The sequence below is a fragment of the Rhamphochromis sp. 'chilingali' genome, assembly GCF_963969265.1.
Source record: "Rhamphochromis sp. 'chilingali' genome assembly, chromosome: 11".
Lineage (NCBI taxonomy): Eukaryota > Metazoa > Chordata > Actinopteri > Cichliformes > Cichlidae > Rhamphochromis > Rhamphochromis sp. 'chilingali'.
This window is the reverse complement of record NC_137938.1, coordinates 17,570,232-17,594,923: the sequence shown is the minus strand read 5'-3', so window position 1 is coordinate 17,594,923 and position 24,692 is coordinate 17,570,232. Positions and strand designations below refer to the sequence as shown.

Here is a 24,692-nt window from a genome sequence, read left to right as displayed (position 1 = left end):
TTAAAATTGAATGAGCAGTTTTTGAATTTATGGAACCATGACAGCATGATGAATATTGTAGTCACTGTTCTTCCTGCTTGCTCTTGGTCTCTAACTGATCTTCTCTTCTTTCTGGATTTAGCTGGTTGTTCTGTGGCTCGAGCACGACTGTCGCTACCAGTACACCGAGGACCTTCTGCAGCACGTCCGCTACGGACTGATGGACGTCCCCACACTGCACCACCTTTCGCGTAGCCATCCTCTGGTCCAGTCTAGCCCTACCGCTGCAGCTCTGGTAGATGAGGCCTTGGACTACCACCGCGCCATCTTCGCTCAGCCCCTCCACCAGTCAGCCCGCACCAGACCGCGCTTCCAGTCCCTCACCCTCTACATAGTTGGAGGTCGGAAGCGGGAGGTGAGCAGAGTCCGGGAGCTGCGGTATTTCAACCCAGCTGTGCAGGAGCACGTGCGAGTGGCGGGCGGGTCGAACTGGAGCGAACTGGTCCCCATGCCTACTGGACGCAGCCACCACTGCGTGGCTGTAATGGGGAACTTCCTGTTTGTCGTAGGTGGAGAGATGGAGCACGCCACTGGGAGGACATGTGCAGTAAGGACCGCCTGTAGATATGACCCCAGGGGCAACCGTTGGACTGAGATTGCCCCCATGAAGGCATGTAGGGAACACTTTGTCCTGGGAGCTCTGGGGCAGTACCTGTACGCAGTGGGAGGCAGGAATGAGCTGAGGCAGGTGCTGCCCTCTGTGGAGCGTTACTGTCCCAAGAGGAACAAATGGATGTTCGTCCAGCCCTTTGACCGCTCGCTGTCCTGCCACGCCGGCTGCGTTGCTGACAACCTGCTCTGGGTGTCAGGTACACAAGGAGAGAACACAGACTCAGCCTGCACATTCGGTCCCATAGATGTTACTTTTATCTCACTTCTGCTACTAAGTTCACACTTTCACACACATTTGCAGGAGAACGTGTCACTGCCAGAATCCTGAGATGTTTGTTTGTGTTCCAGGTGGGGTGACAAACACGGCTCAGTACCAAAACCGGCTGATGGTTTACGACCCAGAACAGGTAGCTGTGGACTGATTGGATTTGTTTCTGTGTGTCGAGGAAATGCATGTTCATTTTCCCTGATTACAGCTGTATACTCGATACTACGGCACACTTTATCACCATATTCCCAAAACATACTAAAGCCAACTCGAGCCAGTATTTACATATAAGCTAAGAATGAATTTACTGTGAACGAGGCTGCTGATAGAGACAAAATCACAAAGAAGTATGATTATACGCTACAGTTCATTGTACTTTCAGTGGGGTTTTCTTTTTTTGAACAGTGATTTTGTTTTACTGACAGTAACCTTACTGTTTGCATTCATCTCCTGACTCTCATCAACAGCAAACAGCAGTGATCAGTACAAAAAACAAACAAAAAAAATACCCTTTTACACGCCCAGGTCCAAACAGCTGACACACAAAATTTCCCTCAAGCTTCATATTTTTTTTTCTCAGGAGCTTTTGGAGACCAAATGTGAGGTAGATGAGATTATTTGAGTTACATTTTTCAGGTGTTCAGAAACAGAACTCTAAATTGATGGTCTGTGGTGGATGTGAACTGCTCGGTAAAGCGTTTTGGTTGCTATTATGTCAGTGCTGAGAGCTTGTTGTGTCCTTGGAATCCTTATTCAGAGCCACTTATTATGAGACTCATCCTGAGATTTTTCTCTGTGAAAGTTTGTACTGAGGTTAACTTATAATACAGTTTACTCTGTTTGAATTGTTGTTGACTGATGATGAGACTTTTGGAAAAGTACACACCTAAACATCATCGGTGTATAATAATGGAGTATTTTTTTTCTCTCTCCCAGAAATAAAAGCACACCTTACGTTCTCAATGACGGATAGCACAACAGGCAGGTGTCAAGTGTCTGCTAATTGATTTTCACACTGTATGGAATCAATTAAAAACATCCCAGCCACTCTGATAAATAGTAAAACTAGATTTGGGATGGGAATTGCATTTGTATACATGGTATGATTAATTTGTGCATCTGCAAAGGTGCGCTTAATGCGAAACGACACTTCCAGGACTCTACAGTGCTCTGAAAAACATTTTAAACTGAAAAAGCTGCACTTGTTCAGTCCTTTTCTAATTGCACTGTCATGAATTTTAACATTTAACATGCTAACTGAAAACTTTAGAGTTTGACATGTAGCTCTTGGATTTTTTTTGCATTTTCTCTGAGCACTCAAATGGGGTGAATTTACCCCAACTAGCAAACTGCAAAACCTTTATAGAGGTGGTCATACTTGCTCTGGTCTTCCTTAGTTTTTCAATGTAGAGGCCTGCGAAAACTTTCCTTCACACAAAGCTGTAAAGGTATGTAAAGGTAAAACAACCCCTTTGCTTATTTCAGCAAGACAAAATGTTGCAAACAGTAAAATTTAGTTCCAACTTTTGTCGTGTTTTTTCGGTTATATTTTTGAAATTAAATATGAGCTTTAAATGATTTTGATTCTGTGTGCAATAGTCAAACACACCTTTCTGCACTGGAATGTAGAGGGCTAAACATCAATCGGTTGTGTTTATAGGCAGCTGCTAAAGCCTGTATATAGTACGCGGTGTGTATGTGTGTAATGCGCATATCCATATGGGTCTGTGTTTGTACATGTCTGCGTGGAAGCGAGGGAATGAAGAAACGAAAGAGAGAGGAAGAGAGTCTCATTTGTATTCACCATGAATCTACATTCACCTGCCAGAGCAACAGCAACCCCCCACCCACTCTACCCTCAACAGATGGCCACCCGTCAGCTCCCAGCAGACACACACGCACACACACACTTTCTCTCTCTCATTCTCTGCCTCAATCAAGCACTCACACACACACACACACACACACACACACACACACACACACACACACACACACACACAGAAAATACACTTCGACACACTTAGTGAAATGAGCAGGGATCCTTGGTGTAAAATGGAGTGGCTGAAACATATGATTAGAAATAGGGAGGGAAGTCATTAGTACAAACCTGAGCTCCAGTGTCACGTTATTTATCTAGTGCTGAGCATACATCAATTACCCATGCATGGATATGCTTAAATATTAATCTTCGTATTCATCCTCCTTCCCTTTCCACCCTCGCTGTTTCTCTCTGCCTCCCTCTTTGTACTGCATCTCTTATTTTCTCCCTTTTTCACCCCCTTCAAATTCATCTGCCGTTCCCTCCCCATATCTACTCCCCACCACCTTCGCCTCCACCTCAGGACCAGTGGTTGGCCCGCAGTCCCATGTTGCAGAGGCGAGTATACCACGTCATGGCGGCGGTGAGGAGGGAACTGTACGTGTTAGGTGGGAACGACCTGGATTACAACAACGATCGCATCTTGGTCCGCCACATCGACTCCTATAATATGGACCTGGACCAGTGGACGCGGTGCTCATTCAGCCTCCTCACAGGTGGGCAAAGCGATGAAGCCACTGTGGAAACATGCATACATGCTCAGAAATAACTGTGTGACCTGCACAACTTTTTCTGAAATGATCCATTAGATAGAAGCAGAAGAAGCTTTGGCTGTGACAGAGAAATTGCAGCTTTCTTGCTGAGAGTTAGAGGAGATAGGTGATGTCATGTCTGCGCTAACATAAAGCTACTGTCAGGAGGTGGTTAGATTAACTTAGATAAAGACTAGAACTGGGGCAGTTAACTGACTCTATCGAGAAACAATATTTGCTTCTGCTATTCACCTGACAGGATCATGAAATTCACCACTACAATCCATCTTAAACTAGAACTTGTTTATTTAATGCTGGTGTTTTGGTAAGGATTAAAAAAAACACATAGGGTGTGAACAAAATGCTTTTATGCTGGTGCTCGATCACGATACCTTTGATTTGTGCCAGACTAGCAATTTTTATATTAATAGACCAAAAGACGCACTGCCCACTGCGAGTGACTTTACTAGTGACAAACTGGGTGGGAAATGTTAACGCATTTTGCTTCTCCCATCTTCCTAGCATAAATCAGTTTGTAGTTTTTTTGACCAACAACTCTAATATTCTATTTTTGAGAAGATGTTAAATTGAAAGTGTTAGATATGCCCTACATTATACATACACATAAAGTCTGAGTTAACTAACTCATCTATCATAGCAACATATTGAAATTTCTGTTGTGTTTAGCAGCTTGAACCCGCTCTGTCAGGAGCTGTGGAGCCATAAAAGAGAGCTAACTTAAGACATACAGCATCAAGAGACAGCACCCATTCCTTTATATTTTGGAGACCTTTAAAAAATGTTGTTTTGGGCCACAGTTCTCCAGGCTTTCTGAAGGTCTTTCAAAGTTGATCTTCAGACAATGATTGGTTTTTCATACATTGTCCAGTACTTGAAGCTGGCCGTTTTCAGACGTTTTTAGTTAGTCTAAAAACGTCTAATCTTAGAATTTAAACTGGTTCTTTGCTATTTGTAGGCACTTTGCCACAAGCAGCCTGTTACAAAAAATATTTTTTCCCATTTCTTTAGTTGAATCTATGAAAAATGCCAAAGGTCAGTTTGACAGACATAAAATAATATTTTTTGCACCAACAAGGAATGCTGTTAGCAGAAAACCTTGCACATCTTGGCATGTTGTACAAGTATCTACAGCAGATGAACAATTTGTGAAAGTCATGTCCTTAAGAAACAGGAGAAAAATCCAGCAAAGACCTGACACAAGACCCGAGACATTCATCAGGGCCTGTAGTTGATCCATGTACTGTTCACTGAAGCCTCATCAGAAATGGTCCCAGTGGAAGGGTGACTGCATTTCCATGTGTGTTTGCACATTTCAATTAAGCGCTGCACCTATTTGCCATTTTTATTGCAAAATATAAAGCTAAGAGGGGTGGCTCAAGACTTTTGCACCGTATCATATATTACACTTTCACGCAAACCTTAATAGTTTTTTGTCAAATCGAGCAAATTAAAAGGACGTATTTCCAAATGCACAGAGGATTTAGTGACATTTGAATACCAGTGTGATGACTAACAGCAGGCTGATACTCAAGGCCACTGTCGATCAAACTTTTTTCCAAGCTGAACTTTTAATTGCTCTTTATGTAGTTGTAAATCTTTAATGAAAAACACTTCTGAAAACAAGCTTTCAGCAGCTTTAATGCTAATCTATTTAGAACACCATATATTTTTAATACAATTATGCACTGTACATATGTGGTGCTTGGAAACGTAGGCTGAGTATAACTCTCGGCTTTGCCCTCCTCTCATTAGATTAGAAACACAACACATAATGCCTCCCTGTTGGCTGCAAGTAGGTGGTAGGATGATTAAATTAAAACATATAGAGAGTATATGTCTACTTTGGACCTGAGGGTATGTTGCACCTTTTAGCCTACAGGATAGCGGTGGGATGGAACACAAGCACTGCCAAGACAATCTCACATGCATATACTGTAGGATGTGGTCATGTTTTCTCATTTTCCATTACAGGCTTTAAATTCTGGATGGCTTTATTGTTATTTCCTCCTCCTCCTGTACTCCTGTTTGACTTTACACAATTGTTCTCGGATCTTTTCCTCCCATTATATCTGCAAAAGTTTAAAGACAAAGTCACAGAAAGAACACGCCATAGCTCTGCGTACACTCCCACCCTTGCCCCATCTTTCTCCATTTATCTTCCCCTCTGCCTCCTGGGGGACGTGGAAGTCATATTGTCAGGATGCCCTCTGATTGGCACAGTGAAGCATTGTGCCGTCTCTGTCCTCTTCAGGTCAGAACGAGTCTGGAGTAGCGGTCCACGATGACAGGATCTATGTAGTTGGAGGATACTCTATTTGGACCAACGAGCCTCTGGCATGCATTCAGGTGAGTCTTCAGAGTAAAGTGGTGGGTCTGCTGATTCTCATATTTGATGGCAAAATGCCAGTGACGCTCCACAGTGCAGGGCAGTGAGCACAGGGCCTACTACTTCCTACGGAGGACGTTGGGTCATTCTCATGAAGTCTGTTTCTGATTGTTTGGTCGGAGACATTCACACCAGCGGCCTCCTGGATGTCGTCCAGTTCCTCCTTGCACAAAGGGGCACATACTAGCCCTGCTGAGGGGATTAGTATTCCACAAGTTGAACTGACTTGATGATTGATTAAGTTAGTACATGCTTTAGTAGGTTGTTCAAGCAGTTTCACTAGTATTGTAGGGAACAAGTGCTCTAATGTAGGCGATTAATTCAAATCTAACCCACTATCCCCTAGTTAACAGCAAGAACCTTCCCAACTTTTCATGGCTCGTTAATCTAAAGATGAAGACCATTCTAGCTGGAATCTAGTAAGGAGCAAATGACTTTCATTAAACAATCTTTCTCTGGTATTAATATAAAGACTGAAAACAGGCTTAATTGGGATTTATTAATGGGCATAGGGTCATCTATAGCAGTTTTTAAAGACTGAAATAGGACAATATCTCTTACCTTCCCTGAGGCTGATATGTATGTTTGTATCAAATTTCATGCCTTGTGGTGGTGCCAAAGGAAAAGACATTGTTATTACTATGTACTGGCCCAGTGCCATTACTACAGCTGTGCCATATATTGCATGAGTTTTCTCTTTCCAGGTGCTGGATCTTAGCACGGAGGGAAAGGAGGAGGTTTTCTACGGGCCAACGTTGCCGTTTGCCTCCAATGGGATAGCGGCCTGTTTCCTTCCTGCTCCTTACTTCACCTGCCCAAACCTACAAACTCTACAAGTACCCCATCACAGGATAGGTGCTGTTTAAACCACTCCTTTACAAAACGTGAGGAAACCAGAACATGTGACCAGAGGATGGAGCACTTTCAGATAAACTCTCTTTTTTATTTAATTTTTTTTTTTTTAAAGTGCTCGATTATTGGACTCAATCTGAAACACGCCATCTCTGACACCAAAATGTAATAATAATATTTTCCTGACAAGAGCCATGCTATTTAAGCTATTTAAACTTCTAGGAACAATCTGCGTTCACAACAATAAAGCATTTTTTGGTTGTATGTTTCCAAAGACTGAAACATCATGACCACTGAAGACATAAGGAGCAAGTGGGAACATAAATCTTGCAGGAAAGGGACAGGAGAAAAAGAAAAAGACAGTCATCCTAACTGTTAATAAAGACGTGGAAAGAAGATATTGCTGACCTGCTCAACTGTCCTCAAGATAATAATGAAACTGCAGTTTCTGTAACCCATTAAAGTACTGTAGGAGCATTTCTAGCTAGAACTGCTGTATAACACTTCCACGTGATCCCTATAATCACTTCGGTGGCCTGAAGAACAGCCTGCTTTCTAATCGCCTGTGCTGGTACTTGGGTTCGTAGGTAAATAACCATGCCATCTTTTTCAGTTCAAATAAGATAACAAAAAAAAAACGACCTGTGTGAGTCCGACTGTTAATACACTCAGGACCTAAGACTGTGGTCTAATGGATGTCTAGTCCCATCTGCGTGCATACGTACCATATACTGAATAATGCTGATTGTCCAAAACATACTTCTGACCAAAACAAACCCCCGTTTGTCTGTCGAAAAGAAAGGTGTTGAAAACCTGGAAAATTTGCAGAATAAAGATGCAAACAGAGAATTGAAAAAAGGCGCAGGAGTGTGTTCTGTCAAGAGCAGTAGTAGTTCTAAGAGTTCGGGGGGTGAGGATGACTGCTCTTCAGTGGGAATTATTTAGCAGCAATAGATAATTGCACACTAATTTAAAGAACCACCTCAGTTTCTTTCTTTATGCATGGATTCTCCAACCAGCTCTGATGCTGCTGGAGGAAAAAGGAATGTGATGCAGCAGAAAGCTCCTCGGATGAAGGAGATGCATTGCAGTTTGATGAGGCTGGAAAATGACTAGCAATGACAGAAAATGAGACTTGGTGATTGTGGGAGACAGGAGTGAGACTTCATGTGATTAGGTGCAAACTAGAACGGGATTGGAAGAGATTGCTGAACTTGGAATGGGGAGAAAGAACGGGAGAGTGGGAACAAACAGTACTACTTCTTCCCTCTGCTCAACTTTTTTTTTAAGGTGTGGTGGTGAAGTCATTGGGCCCTGATCAAATCTGTAATTCAGACTGCTGGATATATAGATGCAGCACCTCATACCATAATCACAAATAATGTGTGCACACTTCACATTCTTCCCTTCTCTTAGTATCGAACAGAAACGAAAAGGTGGGGTTGCTGGCGTGTGGCCACATTCACATTTATTGTCACATTTTTCATTCAGTAACAGTGAATCTCTTGAGATGCAAAGCTGCACTTTTTTCTTTTTTGGACAATATGTACATATCTACAGGCAGGTAATATTAAGCTTTTAATCCATGATAGGAACATGCCCATTTGTATATTTTTTCCCTTCTACAAATCTTTTCTGTGCTTTTTTACAACTGCATTTGAGGTTTTAAGAATATTACAGATTATGCTAAACATAAATTAAACAGAATTTCTAAGGTATCCTCATTTTTTTAAGGGAAATTGACAAAAATGAAAATACAACATGATAAGAAGAGATTCTTGGAGGGGTCTGGAAGAGGTCTCTCTTTACTGGATTTTTTTTGTCACTCGCTTTCCAGACTGGTTATTTCAGCTTGCCCACTTTCCCCAAGGAGACCCAGCAACTTCACATATGCACTCCTGTTACACAAACAAATGTGGCACATTCTGTAAGTCACAGAGCTGCTGAATATTTCTTGTTCTGTATGCAACTGCAGCGCTTATTGTCTAGACAACTTAAAAATAGTTTAAAGTGATGAATGCCGTCTACATGGCTTCCAGGGTGTGATTCATGTGCTTGCTCACCTCAAGGCGATGTTCTTGCCCAGTCCTCTTTTGTGCTCAGTGTTTCTCAGACTGAGAGACAGGTTGGGGATAAGAGCTTGAACCACAGTGGGATCTAAAACAGCCATAGTCTCCAAGATGCCGTATATCTGCCTGTCGTAGACTCCCTCGTTCTCCTCCACAAACGACCTAAGAGCATCGAGATGGTAGGCATAATAAATAAATAAATGAATAAAAATGATGGATAAAAGAGGCTGTAATTTGATGATGATCTATAATTACTGTCTATGAATAATGTGTACACTTCAAATGATCTTACACAGTCGAATATTGCAAAGTTTGTCGATGCATACAGTATTTAATGCTACAAACATTCAGTTACCGTAAGACTGTGATCATCTGGTCGCATGGTCTCTCTGTAGATGCGGCACCACACCGCTCAACTACAAGCTGTAAGGCATCTGTGCTCGTCTTCCTTACTGCACATCCAAAATAAAAAAATAAAAATCACTTCACAATCACATCAATAGAGACGGGCTGGAAAGTGTTGATTATATAATGCATCAGTCTGAAATGAAGTGAATCCACTTAAATGACACTGTTATATAAAAAAATGACTTTAACTTCTACTTCAATCAATCAAAACTGCAGTAAAATGTAGAGTTAACAGAAGATCTGAGTACTGCAAGTCATTACAACAACTCCTAATCTACATAACAAGAGTTTCTGAGTAGAATTTGGTACTTTCTCACACGGGGAACAGCTGCTGGATTACAACTTTATTCGTTTATGCCACTAATGTCGCACTGTCCATATTCCTCTGCTCTGGACCATCATTACATTGCTTGTACTCAGTGAACTGTGATCATATGGAAAGCCAGACGCTCTCTTTTTATACCAACTTCTGGATTGTTAGATCTCATGATTATATAGTTTTATACTTAAGCTGCAGACAGAGAAACAGTGAGGTAGTGGAGCACTGCTATATTAAAACTTGGCTTGTAAAACTATTTAAGATTCAGATTGTCAATCTTACCCTGTGGCTCGTTGACCAGCATAATGCAGCGCAGCAGAGAGGGGAGGGGCACGGTGAGTAGGGAGGGGTCTGAGTCACCATTTCGTCTCAGAAGCTCCAACAGGAACATCAGGACGGATGCCAGACGAGGAGGGGGGGCGTGACCTTTGAACTGCAGGAAGTTCTCACTGCAAACACAAGCAGAGGTGTTTCTAGTAACTTTAAGTGGCTGTTTATATAGACACATGGTGAAAGAAGGAAATGATGTACATGAGTCCTTGATAATAAAGGTAAGACAGCCTTTGGGGCGTTTGGAGTTTTCAGTCATTGCTGAGAGAGTTTTTGATTAAACAGGAATCACATTCAGAAATTAAGTGAACATGAAATTCAGGTCAATGCTGGATCAGGCAAATTCTTTTCATGGTTCTGCAGACCTACCAAAGAACCTCTAGGATGAGTCTCCTCAGGGCAGCTCCACGGCTGGTTGGGTTGGCCTCGCAGGCACCTAGAAGCACCGGGTGGTTGGCAATAATGCCCACAGAAGGCGAGGCAGGAAGGAAATGGTCCAAATATCTGCGAGTTACAGAACGTAGTTGCTGCTTCAGGTAAGCCCCCTGGGACTGAGACACACTAGAGGCCACAGACAGACCCTGGAAGACGATAAATGGAAGGGTCTTTATCAAAATAGCCAGGTTTCTTTCTTTAATGTAACGGCTGTGTGTTTGGACAATGTGTGTCTATATTATACATTTGTCCCTACCTGTATATACAAAGGCAGACTGTCTCTGAGAGCTTTGTCTTGCTGTGTGAGGTTGTGGGGAAGCAGCAGCCCATCCACAATGCGGAACAACAGCTGTTGTGCTTTTGATGTGGCCAGCAGGGGGCTCCAGTGCTTCACAATGCAGCCTGGTCACAGAGAAAAGAGTGTTGTACTCTCATACGCAATTCCAATAATTTCTTGCCCAGTCGTGGACTTTATACACAGTATATTCTGTGATGCGTTTGAAATTGATAAACTTTGCACCTACCAACAGCCCAGTATGCTAGCTGTATTCCCTCTTGGTTCTTGCTGACGAGAGACGGTTTAATGTGCTTCAGGATGTCACCAATGTAGTCTAGGGCTGTGGTCACCATGGCTGAACGCTCAGACAAAACCTTCAGTCCACTGTACACACTGCCTACAGCCTAACACCATGTGAAACACATAGAAACACACGCTGATGAAGGTTCACAGACGATTTTTAATTTTACTTGGACACAAAGCCGACCTGAGTTCTCTCATAACTAACTTGCTGTAAAATTTCAAAATACACAAAGACAGAATTATTCCCCAGTGTGTTTGTCACCTGTGTGCGTATGTTACCTTGACAAACATCTCCAGGGCTGCAGTTGGCTCTGGCCTGGTTGCTGTGGGATTAAGGTTGGCTCTCTGCAGAAGCCTCTCCACCTCGGGAAGCCTCAGCACAAGCCGGGTCAATTCACACAACTGTTGTTCCACAGCCCGGGCTGACGAATGCAAAAACACAAACACTGGTTATTCAAATGATAACGAAGTTCACATTAATGTAAACACTTCCTTTTTTGCTTAAAGAATAGGTTGAAAACTGCTGTTGAGTATTGTTACCTGTTCTGCTGTCAGTGCCATCTGGGTTCTTGTGAAGGTGCTGCTGTAGAACACATCTGACCCAGGCCCTCACTGACAGGCTTTGTGCAGAACCAGACACAGCAACGCCAGGATCTCCACTCAGAGAGGACACCAGCTCACTGCGAAAGAGAAGAGACAGCAAGAACCTGATCACAAGTCTGTTTGGAGATGTGTGGGGCAGGGTGGGTGGGGGGCGAGGCGGTTTCTATTGACTGTCCAACTAATGCACATCTTTTCAAATGGTGGAAAGCCTAATTCAATGGAAGCAAATTCTACTTTGCAGCTTGTGCAATCACTTTAAAGCAACCCGCACAAAATAAGAAAGATAAGCTTGTCAGAAAAAAACTTCTAAAAAGGATCACTTTGGTATCTTGCAGTTGAAGGGTCAGGTACTGGCAGTTGCCCATACAAAACACACCACCTCCTTATTGCATAATAATCTTCCTGCCTCTCTTTCATTAATAAACAGTGCCCAGACAGCTCAGTAGGTAAGGCTGTGGTCTATTAACATTTTGGTTCATGGATATTATTTTAGCTTATGGCTCGTTTTCTTTCTCCATCTTGCTGGACTGGTGGAGAAGGATGTGCAGCTGATGGCCAGATAATATTCCAGATGTCTGCAATTTTAACTAGGGAACTAATTTCAAACCACAGCAGGCTATTCTGATTGGTGTTTCAGCATCTCTGTCTTTGCTAGACGCATTCCTGTAATATCTAATCTGTCTTTGTTGTAGTGGTTTCAGGCTGTGCAGGTAGAATTTCCATTAAGCATGCCACAAGTGGCCATGTTGAATCTTCCTAATGGTTTAGCCCTCTGTTAACCTTAGCCAAAGGCTCATTGCTGCAGCCAATTCCATTTCATGTTTATGTAGCTTGTTAGAGCCTCTAACAGCTTGTGTTGTAAGCATATGAAGCACATGCACATGTCAGCGCTTATGTGATGGGAGGGACTTGGAGCTGCAGATGGAGGGTTTTTTTAAAACTCTTGGATATTTTTTTTCCCCTACTGCAGCTTTAGTATCACTTGGCACCGTCTGAAAAGATGTCTGTGGTTGAAATAATAATCATTCTTCTACTCTTGAGTGTAATTTTGAAGCTTTTACCTTCTGTATAAAGGCATGAATGCATTTTTATTTATTAATAACCATCTTCACTATACAAGGACACCCTGTGCTTCATTTATTAATTAGAGACGGTGTAATGTACCTGCAGAAGTTATGGAAAACAGTTTTTTTAAGTGCGTCACACAATGATGAAGCTTGATAACTAACAGGAAAAGAGGAGAACATCATTCTCATCGGACTCACCTGATGTAAAAGCATCAGGTGAGTCAAATGAAAATGTTTTGGGACAGAGAAGACTGGGGGGTGGGATTGGATTCAAAGGTCAAAGCTTACCTGTTTTGAAGCAGATGGGAAAGATAGCGAGTTACCAAGAGTGGGTGAACCATGTCATCCCACCCAAAGTATTGCATGATGGACTGAACTGAATTTGGTTGAAGGTCCTGGGGTGCCGAAGTGGGTAGATCAAAGGCGAGCAGGGTGAAACCTGAGGAAAATGAAAATAGGTCAGTGTTGTCTCAGTTAGTTGGATGATGATACGTATAGCGCTCAAAGTCATTAATGTCTTCTCTTTACTATGATCTTTGAATTTTGTGTCCTTTCCAGTTCTACCTTTTCACTCGTAAAGCCATATTTTCCCCTCAAATTTCTTTCATTTAAAATAGCTACATCAGTTTTCTTTTGTATGAGGATGCCCAGAAATCTTGCTCTCCCACCTTTCCTTCCACTGGGTCTTACTGACCTGCAGCTGCATCTGCAAGCTGTGCTGGAGGTGTCTGAGAAAGACGTAGGCTGTGCAGAAAGGGGAAGAAGTGAGCCCAGAGAGCAGCTGCTACCGCTAGGTGGCGCTCTTTCACCACACTGGCGGTAGCAGGAACCCAGGACAGGGTGGGAGCTGACTGGTCACTGCGCTGATGGACTCGTCTGGAAGGACACAGACACACAGATAAACAAATCTATCCAATGCAAAATCCAAACTCAGTGCTCCCTCTTGTGTACAACCCCCCCCCCCCCCCCCCCCCCCCCTACTTTCTCAAATCCTTTTGCTCCACAGTTCCTCTCTTTCACTCCTCCTTCATATGTTTTCCCTCTCTTCTCTCCTGGGGGATTACTGGGTGCAGTGGTGCGCTGCAGTGTGGAGCAAAGCGGGGTGGAGGTAGGTGTGAGGAAGGAGAGGAGGATATTATAGGCATAGAGTGGAGCCTAATACTGATCCCCTGTACACAGACTATACTTTGGCTCTTCTGGCTCATCCCTGGCCCTGGCCCCAGCCGCTACGGCAGCCCCACAGTGCCTGGCATTAGCCCAGATAAGCAGCTGAAGGAGCTGTAATCTCATTTAGACGGGAGATGATCCTTCTGTCCCCCTCATTCACCCGGATGAGGGTGTAGGGAAGCGGGGGCTAAGATGAGGTGGGGAAGAAGCAAAAGATAGAGGAACTAGCAGCCCCCTTCTATCCTATCCTTAACCACACACTCTACTCTGTTACTATATTACATACACACACGCACACACTCACACACACCTCAATGGTGCCTTCCCTTCCAGCAAGGTTGCATCTAATCCAGAGAGAGCTGAGACAATCGATTAGAGTCTGAATTCATTAGCCTCGTTACTACTGCGGAATAGGCCTTTCACACCCATCAACCCTCATTGTACAAGACATCGTCAGAGACCCCACTTAATCCTCCTCACTGTGGCTTCTTACATGTACACACAAACACATACACACACCGTTACATACCACTAGGGACCAAAGTAACCCTTCCCCCAGCTGCCTTCACTGTAAAGACATTAAAAAAAAAAAAGTAGCATCCTAACAATGCCAGGCAGACAAACACATCAGACGCACACATGGGCATACATGGAATTAACTCCACGTCCCCTATTTCCTTACTTTGTCCTCACATTTGTATCTAATGTAAAGGTGTTTTTTTCCTTTATAAGAAGACACTTGACAGTAGTTGTCCTTGACTATCGGGGGGGGAATCAAAACCCGCTAAAAGGTCTTAATGCTCACAAAGGAAAAAGCTTCACAGGAAGGCTTGTATTTTATCAAGCCAAGGAGATGGGGATTAATTGTTTGTGCCAAAAACAGATCCAACAGACTGTGCCAATGCCAGCTCACCTCGTCAACCAGCGTCACCCCCATCCTCCTACAGCGGAGGGTCATGGGAAGAAATAAAATTGAGGAATTATGCCTGTTACTGGCTTCTTGCCTCAGCACCATGACGATGGCTATCAAGAGTGACTGTTCGGACCCTACGCCGCCTCAACCATTGGCAGAATAATTCTCATAATGTGTGCAGATTCCACATGGCTCTTAATAGACATAATGATGCACACACTAAATTTGCCAGGCTACATAATTGCCCATTAATTGTGTCACAGAAAAGGCATTAATCACAAAGAGATACCGAAAATTGCCAGGCCGAAGAATTATATTTAATTTGGCGGCACGAATTGGAAAGAGAGAGAGCACGGTATTTTAATTTTTTTTTTTTTTATTTGGTTAAATGGGTCATGGTGGTCCAGGCCATAACACAGAGGGCCTCTGAGAGTTCTCTTCTTCTCCTCTCACTCCTTGGCCATTAATGTGCAAATGTGTGCCCTTCAACCCCAAGATCTGAGATGGGAAGTCTGGGAATTAGCAAAGCTAACGAGATACTGTGTTACAAGGGGCTGGCACTGAAATAAGAAACGAGTACACCTCGGTTAGTGTTTCACTTTGGGGGTGTGGACAGTTGTGTAGGTTTGTGTGTGCTGAGAGGATGGTAGTGCACACTGGAGAATTAAAGCAATCATACACCTACATGAAACAGCAAGAGGGCTCGGTAACACTTAATTTTACAATGCCCTTTTTCTGAGGTTTCAGATCATTTATTAACCTTTTCAAAGTAGCGTAAGCATAAAGACGTAGTAACACTCTGAGTGCTACAAAACTCCAGAAACAATATATATCTAGGGGTATATTGAAAAATCAGATATATACTCAACAAAGCTGCGTATCAAACCTCATTACTTTGACATAAAATGGACAGCACATTGTGTGCACTGAATACATTTGCTAATAAATGTTCACTTAGTTTTCACCTTTAGTGATGGAGCCACAGGAAACCATCACCAAAACTCTGTAGGATTTTTTTCAAAACAAACCTCACTAGCCTGGTTTCCAGGAGCTGCAAGCAACAACTTTTTTGATAAAATAGTCTGGATGCTACCAATTGAGAACTCTAACAACTAAGTGGAGCACATACAAAGGTAAAGCAACCAAAGAGAAACCATTTCACCTAGCAGCTGGTGAAGGCCACAACAAAGCTCAAAGATAAGTTAATTTTGAGTTTATAATGGCCACATGGTCATAAATTCAAAATAGGCATTTTTTCCCAATATAAAATGATAGTTGTTGTCAAAGACTTTAATGCCTTTGCACAGCATACTGGTGTAACTTAGGAGCATGAAACACTTAAAATTAATTCATCCATGCAATTATAAGAAGCCGCTTTAATTGTTGTTCAGAGCTATTACAAACATAATAGGTTGCAAACAAACTGACTCTTCTAAATAACACCAGATTAGCGTGTAAAATATACACGTCTTTCCTCACTGTCTGATATCTGTCCACTGTGGCCTCTGTTCCATCTCTACCTCCCATAAACAGAGTGCGTTTCAGATGTGGCTCTCTGACCTTCAGTTGGGGTTGTTCATGTAACGAACACCCCTGTCCTACAGCTGAACTCATTCTGGTGCCCTACTGACCACTGTCTCTCAACACACCCACAGCACTGCTGCCGTCCTCATAAAGACAGGAGGGTCCAAAGAGGGTCCCCTGGGCCCGTAATTCTAATCAGGGCTACTACTGCAGCACCTGGTTAGGGTGACCCGGAGCCACTGGTCCTCCTGAGACTAACTGGGGCCTCAGTGCTACACAGGCTTTTTACAGACACCCATTCCTGCTGACAGCACAATCCGCTTATTGTCAGTATGAGAAGTGAGTGGACTCTGGGATGGGATGGGGAGAGCAGAAGAGATCACTCTCTTCTTCCGTAGAGACTTATCAGATTTTAATAAAAGCTTAGCTTGGCCTTTGCCAGAAAACATTTGTCTGGATGTGTCTACTATCTGTGAGGGAGTAGCTATCAGTGAATGATGAAAGAATGAGGGAAACTGAGGAGAAGTAAGAGATACCTGGGAGCTGGTGAATATTTACACCTGCTCTCTCACCTGAGCTGCGCAAGGACGATCTGCAGAAAACCCAGGGCAGAATTCAGCTCGGACTGGCGGCAGGCAGGCAGCAACCAATTGAACCCGTCACCGAGTAGCTTTTCCTCTGATAGGCTGAGAGTGGTGCTGGTCTCAAACACCTCGGCCACACCCTCCAGGTAGGACCCAAGTGGCCCCCATAGGGCAAGCCTGCGTGAGACCTCTGTGGTTTTGTTGTAGAACTCTTTGGCTGTCTCGTTAAAGGAGGAAGTCAGCAGGCTAGCCTGAGCTCCAACATCCAGACCCCGCTCCTGGAGCAAACATACGATGGTCCATCAGTTTTGTTATTTTTAATTAAAATCTTTTTTTATGTTATGGTAAACAAATATACCTGGAATAGCAACACCATTGACAGATGCCCTCTCCAGATTAGTGTGCGGTGTCCAAGAGGACAGTTAGAGGGCAGAGAGCCAAGCAGCTCACAAGCTCTGCTGGCCACATCCTCCAGGTCTGCCTGCCGGGCCACTACCAGAAACAGCAGCAGAAAGTTCATGAGACCTGCTTCTGACAGCTCCTGCATCTTCTTTGGGGAGAACTTAGAGTAAATCCTGGACACACAGAGACCAAAGTAAGAAAGAAAGAGGAAGGACAAAGGTTTTCAGGTATGCCACAAGAGATGGACAGCATCATGTCACACAAGACAAAGAAACAAATGGTTGCATTGTTTATTTTTAGATTATTATCCTATTTCACTTTTTTCTTTACTTCCACTATCCAATTCATTAGAAATGATTTATTCTTCTGAAACACCCTGACTTTAAACGCTGACTAACTGAACTTTCCACCCCTGTAGTGCACCCCACCACCTGCCTCCATCACCTTCTCAGCTCCAGGGGGAGAGGCTGGGCTCCCCAGCCTATGTGGGTGAGAGAGAAAGGAAAAAGCAAGAGAGTAAGTAAGAATAGAGAACCACCCAGCACGCTGTTAGATCCTGCGGGCACTGTGGAGAAATGCCTTTAAAGATCATGTTAAATGTCAGAGACACTCAGACACACAGCAGTAGGCGCTCAGTCCCTCTCTCTACAGCCAAACCAATTTACTGCAACAACAGAGAGAGATCAATAAAACCACACACACATGCGCGCACACACACAGAGCTTGCTCGCCTGGCAGGAAAACACAGAAGGCTGGAGCCCCCTAGCCCTCCCCATCCTAAAATACAGATGCAGCCCACACAGGTGAGTAGAGCTGCTGTTTCGGTCAAAACACAAACAGCGCACATCCCAAGACAAACTCAGTGTAAGAAGTATGACTGGTATAAAAGGAGTGGAGAAAAATGAGACGGAAACTGGGAAAGACCAGGTTAACACCACAACCAGCTTAGTTACACCCACAGAGAACTATAAAAGGAAAAGGTGGTGAAGCATACAGTCAGAGTGAGCAGGGAGGGAGATTTAAATAGATGAATGGCTAGTATGTAACAGGGATATAAGCTGCACACTGGGAGATAGCAGAGGGGATTTTCTGTGTTCTCCCAACCTGTCTCTCTGTTTGTTTATTCTGGACAGCTTTTTTTTCTGGAGGCAAGCAGATGCTCCTAACTCCCAGCATTGGAGAGCAACATGCTTGCAGTCGATCCCATTAATGTGGTCGTCACGGGTGTCCCGCAGAGCCTAGCCAGGAGTGGGAACGCTGCCGAAGCGTTGTGGAGATACAGTCGGCACGCCTCGCGCCTCCTTAGGAGGAGGAGGTAGTGGTGATAGTTTTGGTGGAGGAAGATGGAGGGAGGTGAAGGGGATGGGGGTGGGGATCTGGACCTGTCCCAGCCCAGCCTGGCTGTCGCCAGACTGCCTACCACCCACATCCCCCTGCTCCCCCACCACCCAAGCTCCCCTCTCTCCGTGTTGGAAACCAACACAGCTTCGTTAAGGCGAATTAACCGCCACGCTCGTTAGCTAATTAGCCCCCATGTCTGCAGTGCTACAGAGCACATTCCAGACAGAGGGAAGTCATTAGGCGGATTTATCTACGGCTGCCTCCCTCTGGCACACAGCCGGCCTGGGATATAGGATGGACCAGTACATGGTTCTGATGCATCCATCAGCTTCTTGTCCTTTGTCTATTTTTTTTTCTTTATTTCCTATTCAAACACGCACTGTATTCTTCTCTTCAACGGCCTCACACACTGAAACCATGTCAATGCTCTAGGGAGCAGGTGCACAGCCTGTGTGTTTGTGTGTGCATCAGTAGGAGGCTTCTTGGGTCTGGCCTCTGCTGGAGAGCAGGTGGTTGACTCCTGAGACACCTGCTCCACCGGTGGGCCTGAGTAAATATCAAAGACGCACCGGGAGACTGCGATACACCTGGCACGTACACAAACAAGACTCAAATGCATGACAGTTTGCAAACACACATGTTGTGTGTGTATTTATGCAAGCGAGTGCTTACACATAGGCAAATCCAAACACCATTTAAACACATCACACATTTAAAGATCAAGTGGGAAGGGGAAATCTATATAGCCTATCCCTGATTAGTAATCACTGCTGAAAGACTCCAAATCAAAACCCCACAATATAGAGTATATAGTGTTATGGTTGTCAAACCTACTTTTCAAGGTGGAAGAAAATGTGAAGGATCGAGAGCTACAAAGCTTCTCAGCCTTCTCTCCATCCTTACCTCCCTTTGATCTGTCTCTGTGGGACTCCTCCAGCCCGATCCTGTGCAAGGCACAGGGCCAGCACTCGAAGAAAGATGTGGAAGGAGTTGGCAGAGCGATAGAGCTGGGTGTATCCAGGAGAGCGAAGGGGAGGCAGGGAGCAGCAGCTCCGGGCCTGCTCCAACAGAGCTAAAGGTGTCTTGCATAAAGTGCCCAGGGCAGAAATCCCCAGCCAGGGCACGGTAAATGAGGCACTCTGAAGAGGAGTGACAGAGCATAATATATAACTGTAGAGCCCTTGTTAACCAGGGTGCAGCATGACATGCTTAGAATTAGAAGTATGGTGTGAATAAAGGAGCAACAAATAAGACATTTCAAAAATTGATGGTTAGACACAAAAGTAAGCTACTTGTAGTAAATTGGTCAGCAAATCAAATGTATACACTTCATGATAAGCCACAGATGTTATTTTACCAAATTCTTGCTGTAGTAATCCCAGAGGGTGGACACAGCACTGGTGCTCGGTTCCCACATCAGACAAAGACTGAGGCAGGAGTGGACATGCATCCTGAACTGCTCCTCTGCTAGACCTCCCTGTTATCACACACACACACACACACACACACACACACACACACACACACACACACACACACACACACACACACACACACACACACACACACACACACACACACACACACACACACACACACACACACCATTTAAAAACACTATGATTTTAAAGGGTTCAAAAACTGAATATCGCAACTAGAAACTGCGCTTACCTTACAAGTTAATTTGAGCAACTCATCCACAAAGGTCCAGTTATCCCCCAGGTTTTTCTGCAGATGAAGATAAATTAATGAGAGACACTTAAAAACAACAACTCACAGTATTCTATATTCATCATAATAGTCTTCATCTTAGTGTTTAAGATGAAACAAATTGCAGTTTTATATGTCAGAAAAAATCTTACATAGAAACACTTTTCTGTTCATTTGGAACATCTTTAGGTATCATTATTGCAATTATTAGTTTCTTACCTCATTCTGGACCATCATGCCGCTCCGACTATACTGGCCTAGCATTGATAAATGAGTGACCAGCCACCATGTGAATCCTAGAGGGTCCTTACAGTGTGTGGGGAGGCCACTGAACTGCTCAGCAGCAGGTTTTCCTAAAACCAGAGGCCTCAGCAACGAGTTGATGTAGCTCCAGAAAGACTAAAGGGAGCACACATTAGTTAAATACTGTCAGAATCAAAGTTTACTGTGTGACAGAACATGCGTGTATGTGTGTTACCTGTGTGTGCAACTCTTTATTCCTGTGTTCCAGAAGGTACATGAGCAGGACCCACAACTCTTTGGTGCAGGTGCAAAGGTAATGATGGCTGCTCAGCGCCTCTGTAGGCCTCACCTACAAATAAACAGGATCAATTAAACACAGTGAGTTGCCAACTAAAGCTTTATTCTACACTAAAATGTTTTTTGTTGCACATTGCGATGCCTTCTGTGTGCAGCTTCGATCCAGTTTTTGCTAACCAACTACAAAATGTGGCAATTATATGAGAAACACTTAGAATTTCAGCTTAAAAACATAACTCTGAAATACCACTGCTGCATCTAGTGAGATGAAATGAACCACCCACCTTGCTGTATTTGCCCATGGCCAGTCCAGTAAGGTCACACAGCAGACTGCACAGGTGTTCGTCAAACAGGCTGCTATCAGTCAGGTTCTCTCCCGTTAGGTCCACAAACTTGTGGGCGTACACCACCTGGCCTGAAGACAGAATGAGTAAAATTACAAAGAGCCTGTTTCCATCATAATTCAATAGCTCTTTAGTTATTTCCTAGGTGAGAATTCTGCTGCAAACACAAACCCTGCATCTTGTGACCAAGTAGGTGAAGGATCTCCAAAACTGACCAATGGATGTCTAGATGAAGGTGTAGCAAATGCCAGGAGGGAGGTAAAATCTGTAAAAGGAACACAGATTTCTCATTTCAATGTGAAAAGAAGAAAAATCAGCTGGGTGATAAAACTGTAGTCATAAAACCTAATGCTCAGTTGATAATATATAGCCTTTGTACTCTGGTATGCCAGCCCCACATTGTCTGCATCTGTTTTAAATGCTGTCTTTGGGGTTTTTTTCCTTCGGTTTTTAAGCTCCCTAACACCTTTGTAATCAATGCCTTACATTAAATCTCTACTCAAGTTAGATCTAAACAAACCAACTAGCGTTTGGCCGTACCTTTCCGTGATTCTGTATAGTAAAGGCACTTTGAACATTAGCAGGCAGGTCTTTGAGTCGTCCTACGAGGAGAGTGATCCCAAAAAGTTCCTCCAAAAGAGCAGAGGGGAACTGAGCCTCCAGCTCCTCGTAAGGGTGTGACTGAGCTGCATCCAGGGACCTGGAAGGCTGGAGATATCTGAACATATGCAAAAGGGGTATCCAATCAAACATTCAAATAAACAAAAACTCCATGACACCATAATATATTAACATGTTTTTATTAGTTCCAGTGTGACATGAAAATGTGTTAAAATTACCTGTGTAGAAAGACTTTGACATACTGAAGAAATGTAACACATTCTTGCCAGAGTTCTTCTGCTTTATAGTGGAGATTTCCAGCTTGACCTAAAACATCAAAAGGGTGCTGTAGGTAGTACTCATAATATGTCTACGGTATCAGAGATCAGATCACTCTGAAAATGACTATTGTACAGCTCATATATACATATCAAATACATTCAAATTGTTCATAAAAATATATATATAGAAAACAACTCTCTAGAAATTATGGGATTTAATTTGCAGAATAATTATTTTTATTTATTCTGGACATTTCATTCTTTAACCCTCTCAAGGCAGGCGTTGCCGATTTGCAACAGTTAAAAACTAACAACCTGATTACCCCACATACATATTTTATGAGTTGTTTTTTTTACTCAGAAGTACCACTGCAGGACTTGGTTGTGCATTAGCAACAAAAAGTTTAATTTGAGCCTGAGAGGGTTAACATATTTGAAGCCCTCGGTAATTCCTACACTTATTTCACTTGATTTAACTAGTTTTTATCACTCTCCTACAAGCTGATAAGCTGATCAGACCATTTTCTGTCCTCACATAATATGCCTTAACTAGGATTAAAAATCTGATCCAAGTTCCAAAGGGGTTGACAGAACCTGCATAAAAATGTTTCAAATCTTTTTTCTGCTAATTATATAAACAAGCAATGCACATAAACAACCTGTATATCCAACTAATACACAAACTATGCCTATGTAAGCAAACAGTGGCTTACTGTGCGAACAAAATACTGACAATAAACTAAAAGACTGTTAGTTGGACTAATGATTACACAGACTTACCAAAGTCATTTGAGTTGGACTTAACTAAAGTCTCCAACTTGTAAATCCGTTGTCTGAAACATAACACAGAACAGAAGAGACCCTGTAAATGGATATGAAGGATGTCTTTTTCAATAATGTATCAGGAATATATATGAAATATTTTAAAGAATGATTTCATGACCACACTTTTGCTGCCGTGGAAAAGAATTAAGTGGTAGAAACAACAGATTTTAACTCTTTCCTTTATAAAGATGATATCTGATGACTTCCCATAACAACATGTTTTGTTGCTTCATTACATATCAGTAAAGGTTTTCACAATGATTAGAATAGTATCAGGGTTTTTCCAAAGGTAGCTGCATAGGCAAAGACCACCCTCACTAACTCTCAATACACACCCAGTCATTTCTATAAGGAGGCGTCAAACAACCGCTCAGTTCAGAGGACAGCTCCTAGGTTAATTCTAATAGGCTTTCAAAGGGTAAAGAGTTAAAGCAGACTGAAATAACGTATGCTTTACATCATGCCTTACCTGAAGAGGCCAAACAGTAGTTTTGTAGATTCCACCAGTGCTGTCTCTGTCACCCAGGAGAAGCCAAAGATGTCCACTGTGTCCGTCTCATATTCTGCAGGGGCTGGGTCAAGACGCAAGAGTAGCCTGGAGTGGATGCAATGACTGCAGTGAGATTTTAAAGCTTTTCTCCTAGTGGAACTTTAGCAGCTACAACATCACAGGGGAGGTAAATGGAATTACATTTGAGGTGTTATAAGTACAAAAAAACTGACCTCTGAATAAATTACACAGAAAAATGACCGATTTTATAAAAGACTGTTCTTACTGACAGCATTTCTCAGGCACAAAATAGTGCCAGACAATTTTGTACGATTACAGTCAGCTGGCAGAAGGTAATTATACCGTTTCAAGGAGCCTCTAACAACGTATCCCTCTGTGGAAAGTACTCCAGCGGGATCATCTTTTACATCAGAGCAGCAGAAACACGGTGGTCGAACTGGAGCCAGGTCACATAGACTGTCTCCTGCAAATGGGGAAACTGGCGGGGTGAGGGACTGGCTGAAGTCATCTGACATGGTGTCAGTGCAGAATCAATTTGACCTGAAATGACCAAAAAAAAAAAAAAAGAAATCACAGCGCAAAATACTGAGAGAATGCTTTTTTGTCAGTGGTTTGCAAAACTGTGTTCATATGTAAATATTCAACAAGTTATTCACAAATACACTGGGATGATGTATAATTTAATACCACATACAATTTAAACAAAAGGGTTTCACAGCAATATTTTAGCATTTTACTTTGTAAGTACAAATGTACCTTACAGTACATTTGTACTTACATACAAGTACTGGTACTCAACGCAGAGCATACAAAACTACATCTAATTTTGCAGAGTTGTGCACAATTAGATGTAGTTTTAAAGGAAACATGAGCAGAAAGCAGGGAAAAAATATCTTTGGAGCAACATAAATGAATTTATTGAATGTATAAGTGACGGGCATGTATGTTATTGCATATAGCTAGCCAACGAACAAGTACTTCACAATGGATCCGACATGAGAGTATAAAACATTTCATAGAAGTTACGAAGTGCAAATTTAACACTTAACGTATCTACATTATACGCTTTATGCATGATAATGCTAGCGTTAACTTTCTAGCATACGCTGTGCCGACACGACAGCACAGTTAAGTCAAACAAAACTATTTTTAACAGGCAAACTAAAGACAGAAAAGCCTCCAAAAACAACTGTTAATGAAATATGAACTAACCTGTTAGTTCGGCTTCTTGTATATTTAGTAGCTTGTGAATTTTACTTCCCAGTATTCATCGCTGTTTGTGTTTTCAGCCGGTCCCGCGCGCTCACACTACGCAGGCGCACACTCGCTCCACGCCCGATGATTGGTCCGAAGTTTCCTACTGGGAGGAACCTAATCCTTTGACAGA

At 43.0% G+C, this 24,692-nt stretch overlaps 2 protein-coding genes across 5 annotated transcripts in view; one reads left to right on the top strand and one right to left on the bottom strand.

The window, feature by feature from the left end:
- The window catches only part of klhl32 (kelch-like family member 32), a 37,134-nt gene extending 29,077 nt beyond the window's left edge, over positions 1-8,057 (top strand). For all 4 annotated transcript variants that reach the window (XM_080897407.1, XM_080897405.1, XM_080897406.1 and 1 more), the window contains 5 exons: positions 122-848; positions 1,000-1,058; positions 3,265-3,457; positions 5,766-5,860; positions 6,605-8,057. In XM_080897407.1, the coding sequence (XP_080753533.1) occupies positions 122-848; positions 1,000-1,058; positions 3,265-3,457; positions 5,766-5,860; positions 6,605-6,766 (1,236 nt within the window). In that variant the 3' untranslated portion in view covers positions 6,767-8,057. The remainder of the gene's footprint in view (positions 1-121; positions 849-999; positions 1,059-3,264; positions 3,458-5,765; positions 5,861-6,604) is intronic.
- A 132-nt stretch (positions 8,058-8,189) lies between these two features.
- Positions 8,190-24,662, bottom strand: mms22l (MMS22-like, DNA repair protein). Its single transcript, XM_080897403.1, has 26 exons — positions 24,518-24,662; positions 23,648-23,845; positions 23,264-23,389; positions 22,750-22,802; positions 21,928-22,015; positions 21,629-21,806; positions 21,260-21,353; positions 21,029-21,159; positions 20,683-20,796; positions 20,424-20,603; positions 20,166-20,222; positions 19,852-19,971; positions 19,398-19,633; positions 17,110-17,326; positions 16,740-17,029; positions 13,258-13,439; positions 12,852-13,002; positions 11,434-11,573; positions 11,173-11,315; positions 10,838-10,994; positions 10,570-10,715; positions 10,248-10,459; positions 9,831-9,997; positions 9,177-9,273; positions 8,816-8,983; positions 8,190-8,650 (listed from the first exon to the last, which is right to left on the bottom strand). Exons 2-26 carry the CDS (start codon positions 23,818-23,820, stop codon positions 8,575-8,577), a joined length of 3,696 nt encoding a protein of 1,231 aa, XP_080753529.1. The 5' UTR covers positions 23,821-23,845; positions 24,518-24,662; the 3' UTR covers positions 8,190-8,574.
- Positions 24,663-24,692: the final 30 nt, after the last annotated feature.

Excerpts from the sequence above, each read along its gene's own strand:
- mms22l (XM_080897403.1), bottom strand. The coding sequence starts at position 23,820 with ATGTCAGATGACTTCAGCCAGTCCCTCACCCCGCCAGTTTCCCCATTT. Across the intron at positions 20,604-20,682 it reads ATAAAGAGTTGCACACACAG|TCTTTCTGGAGCTACATCAA; the intron begins GTAACACACATA and ends TGCTCCCTTTAG. Across the intron at positions 10,995-11,172 it reads CCCTGGAGATGTTTGTCAAG|GCTGTAGGCAGTGTGTACAG; the intron begins GTAACATACGCA and ends ACATGGTGTTAG.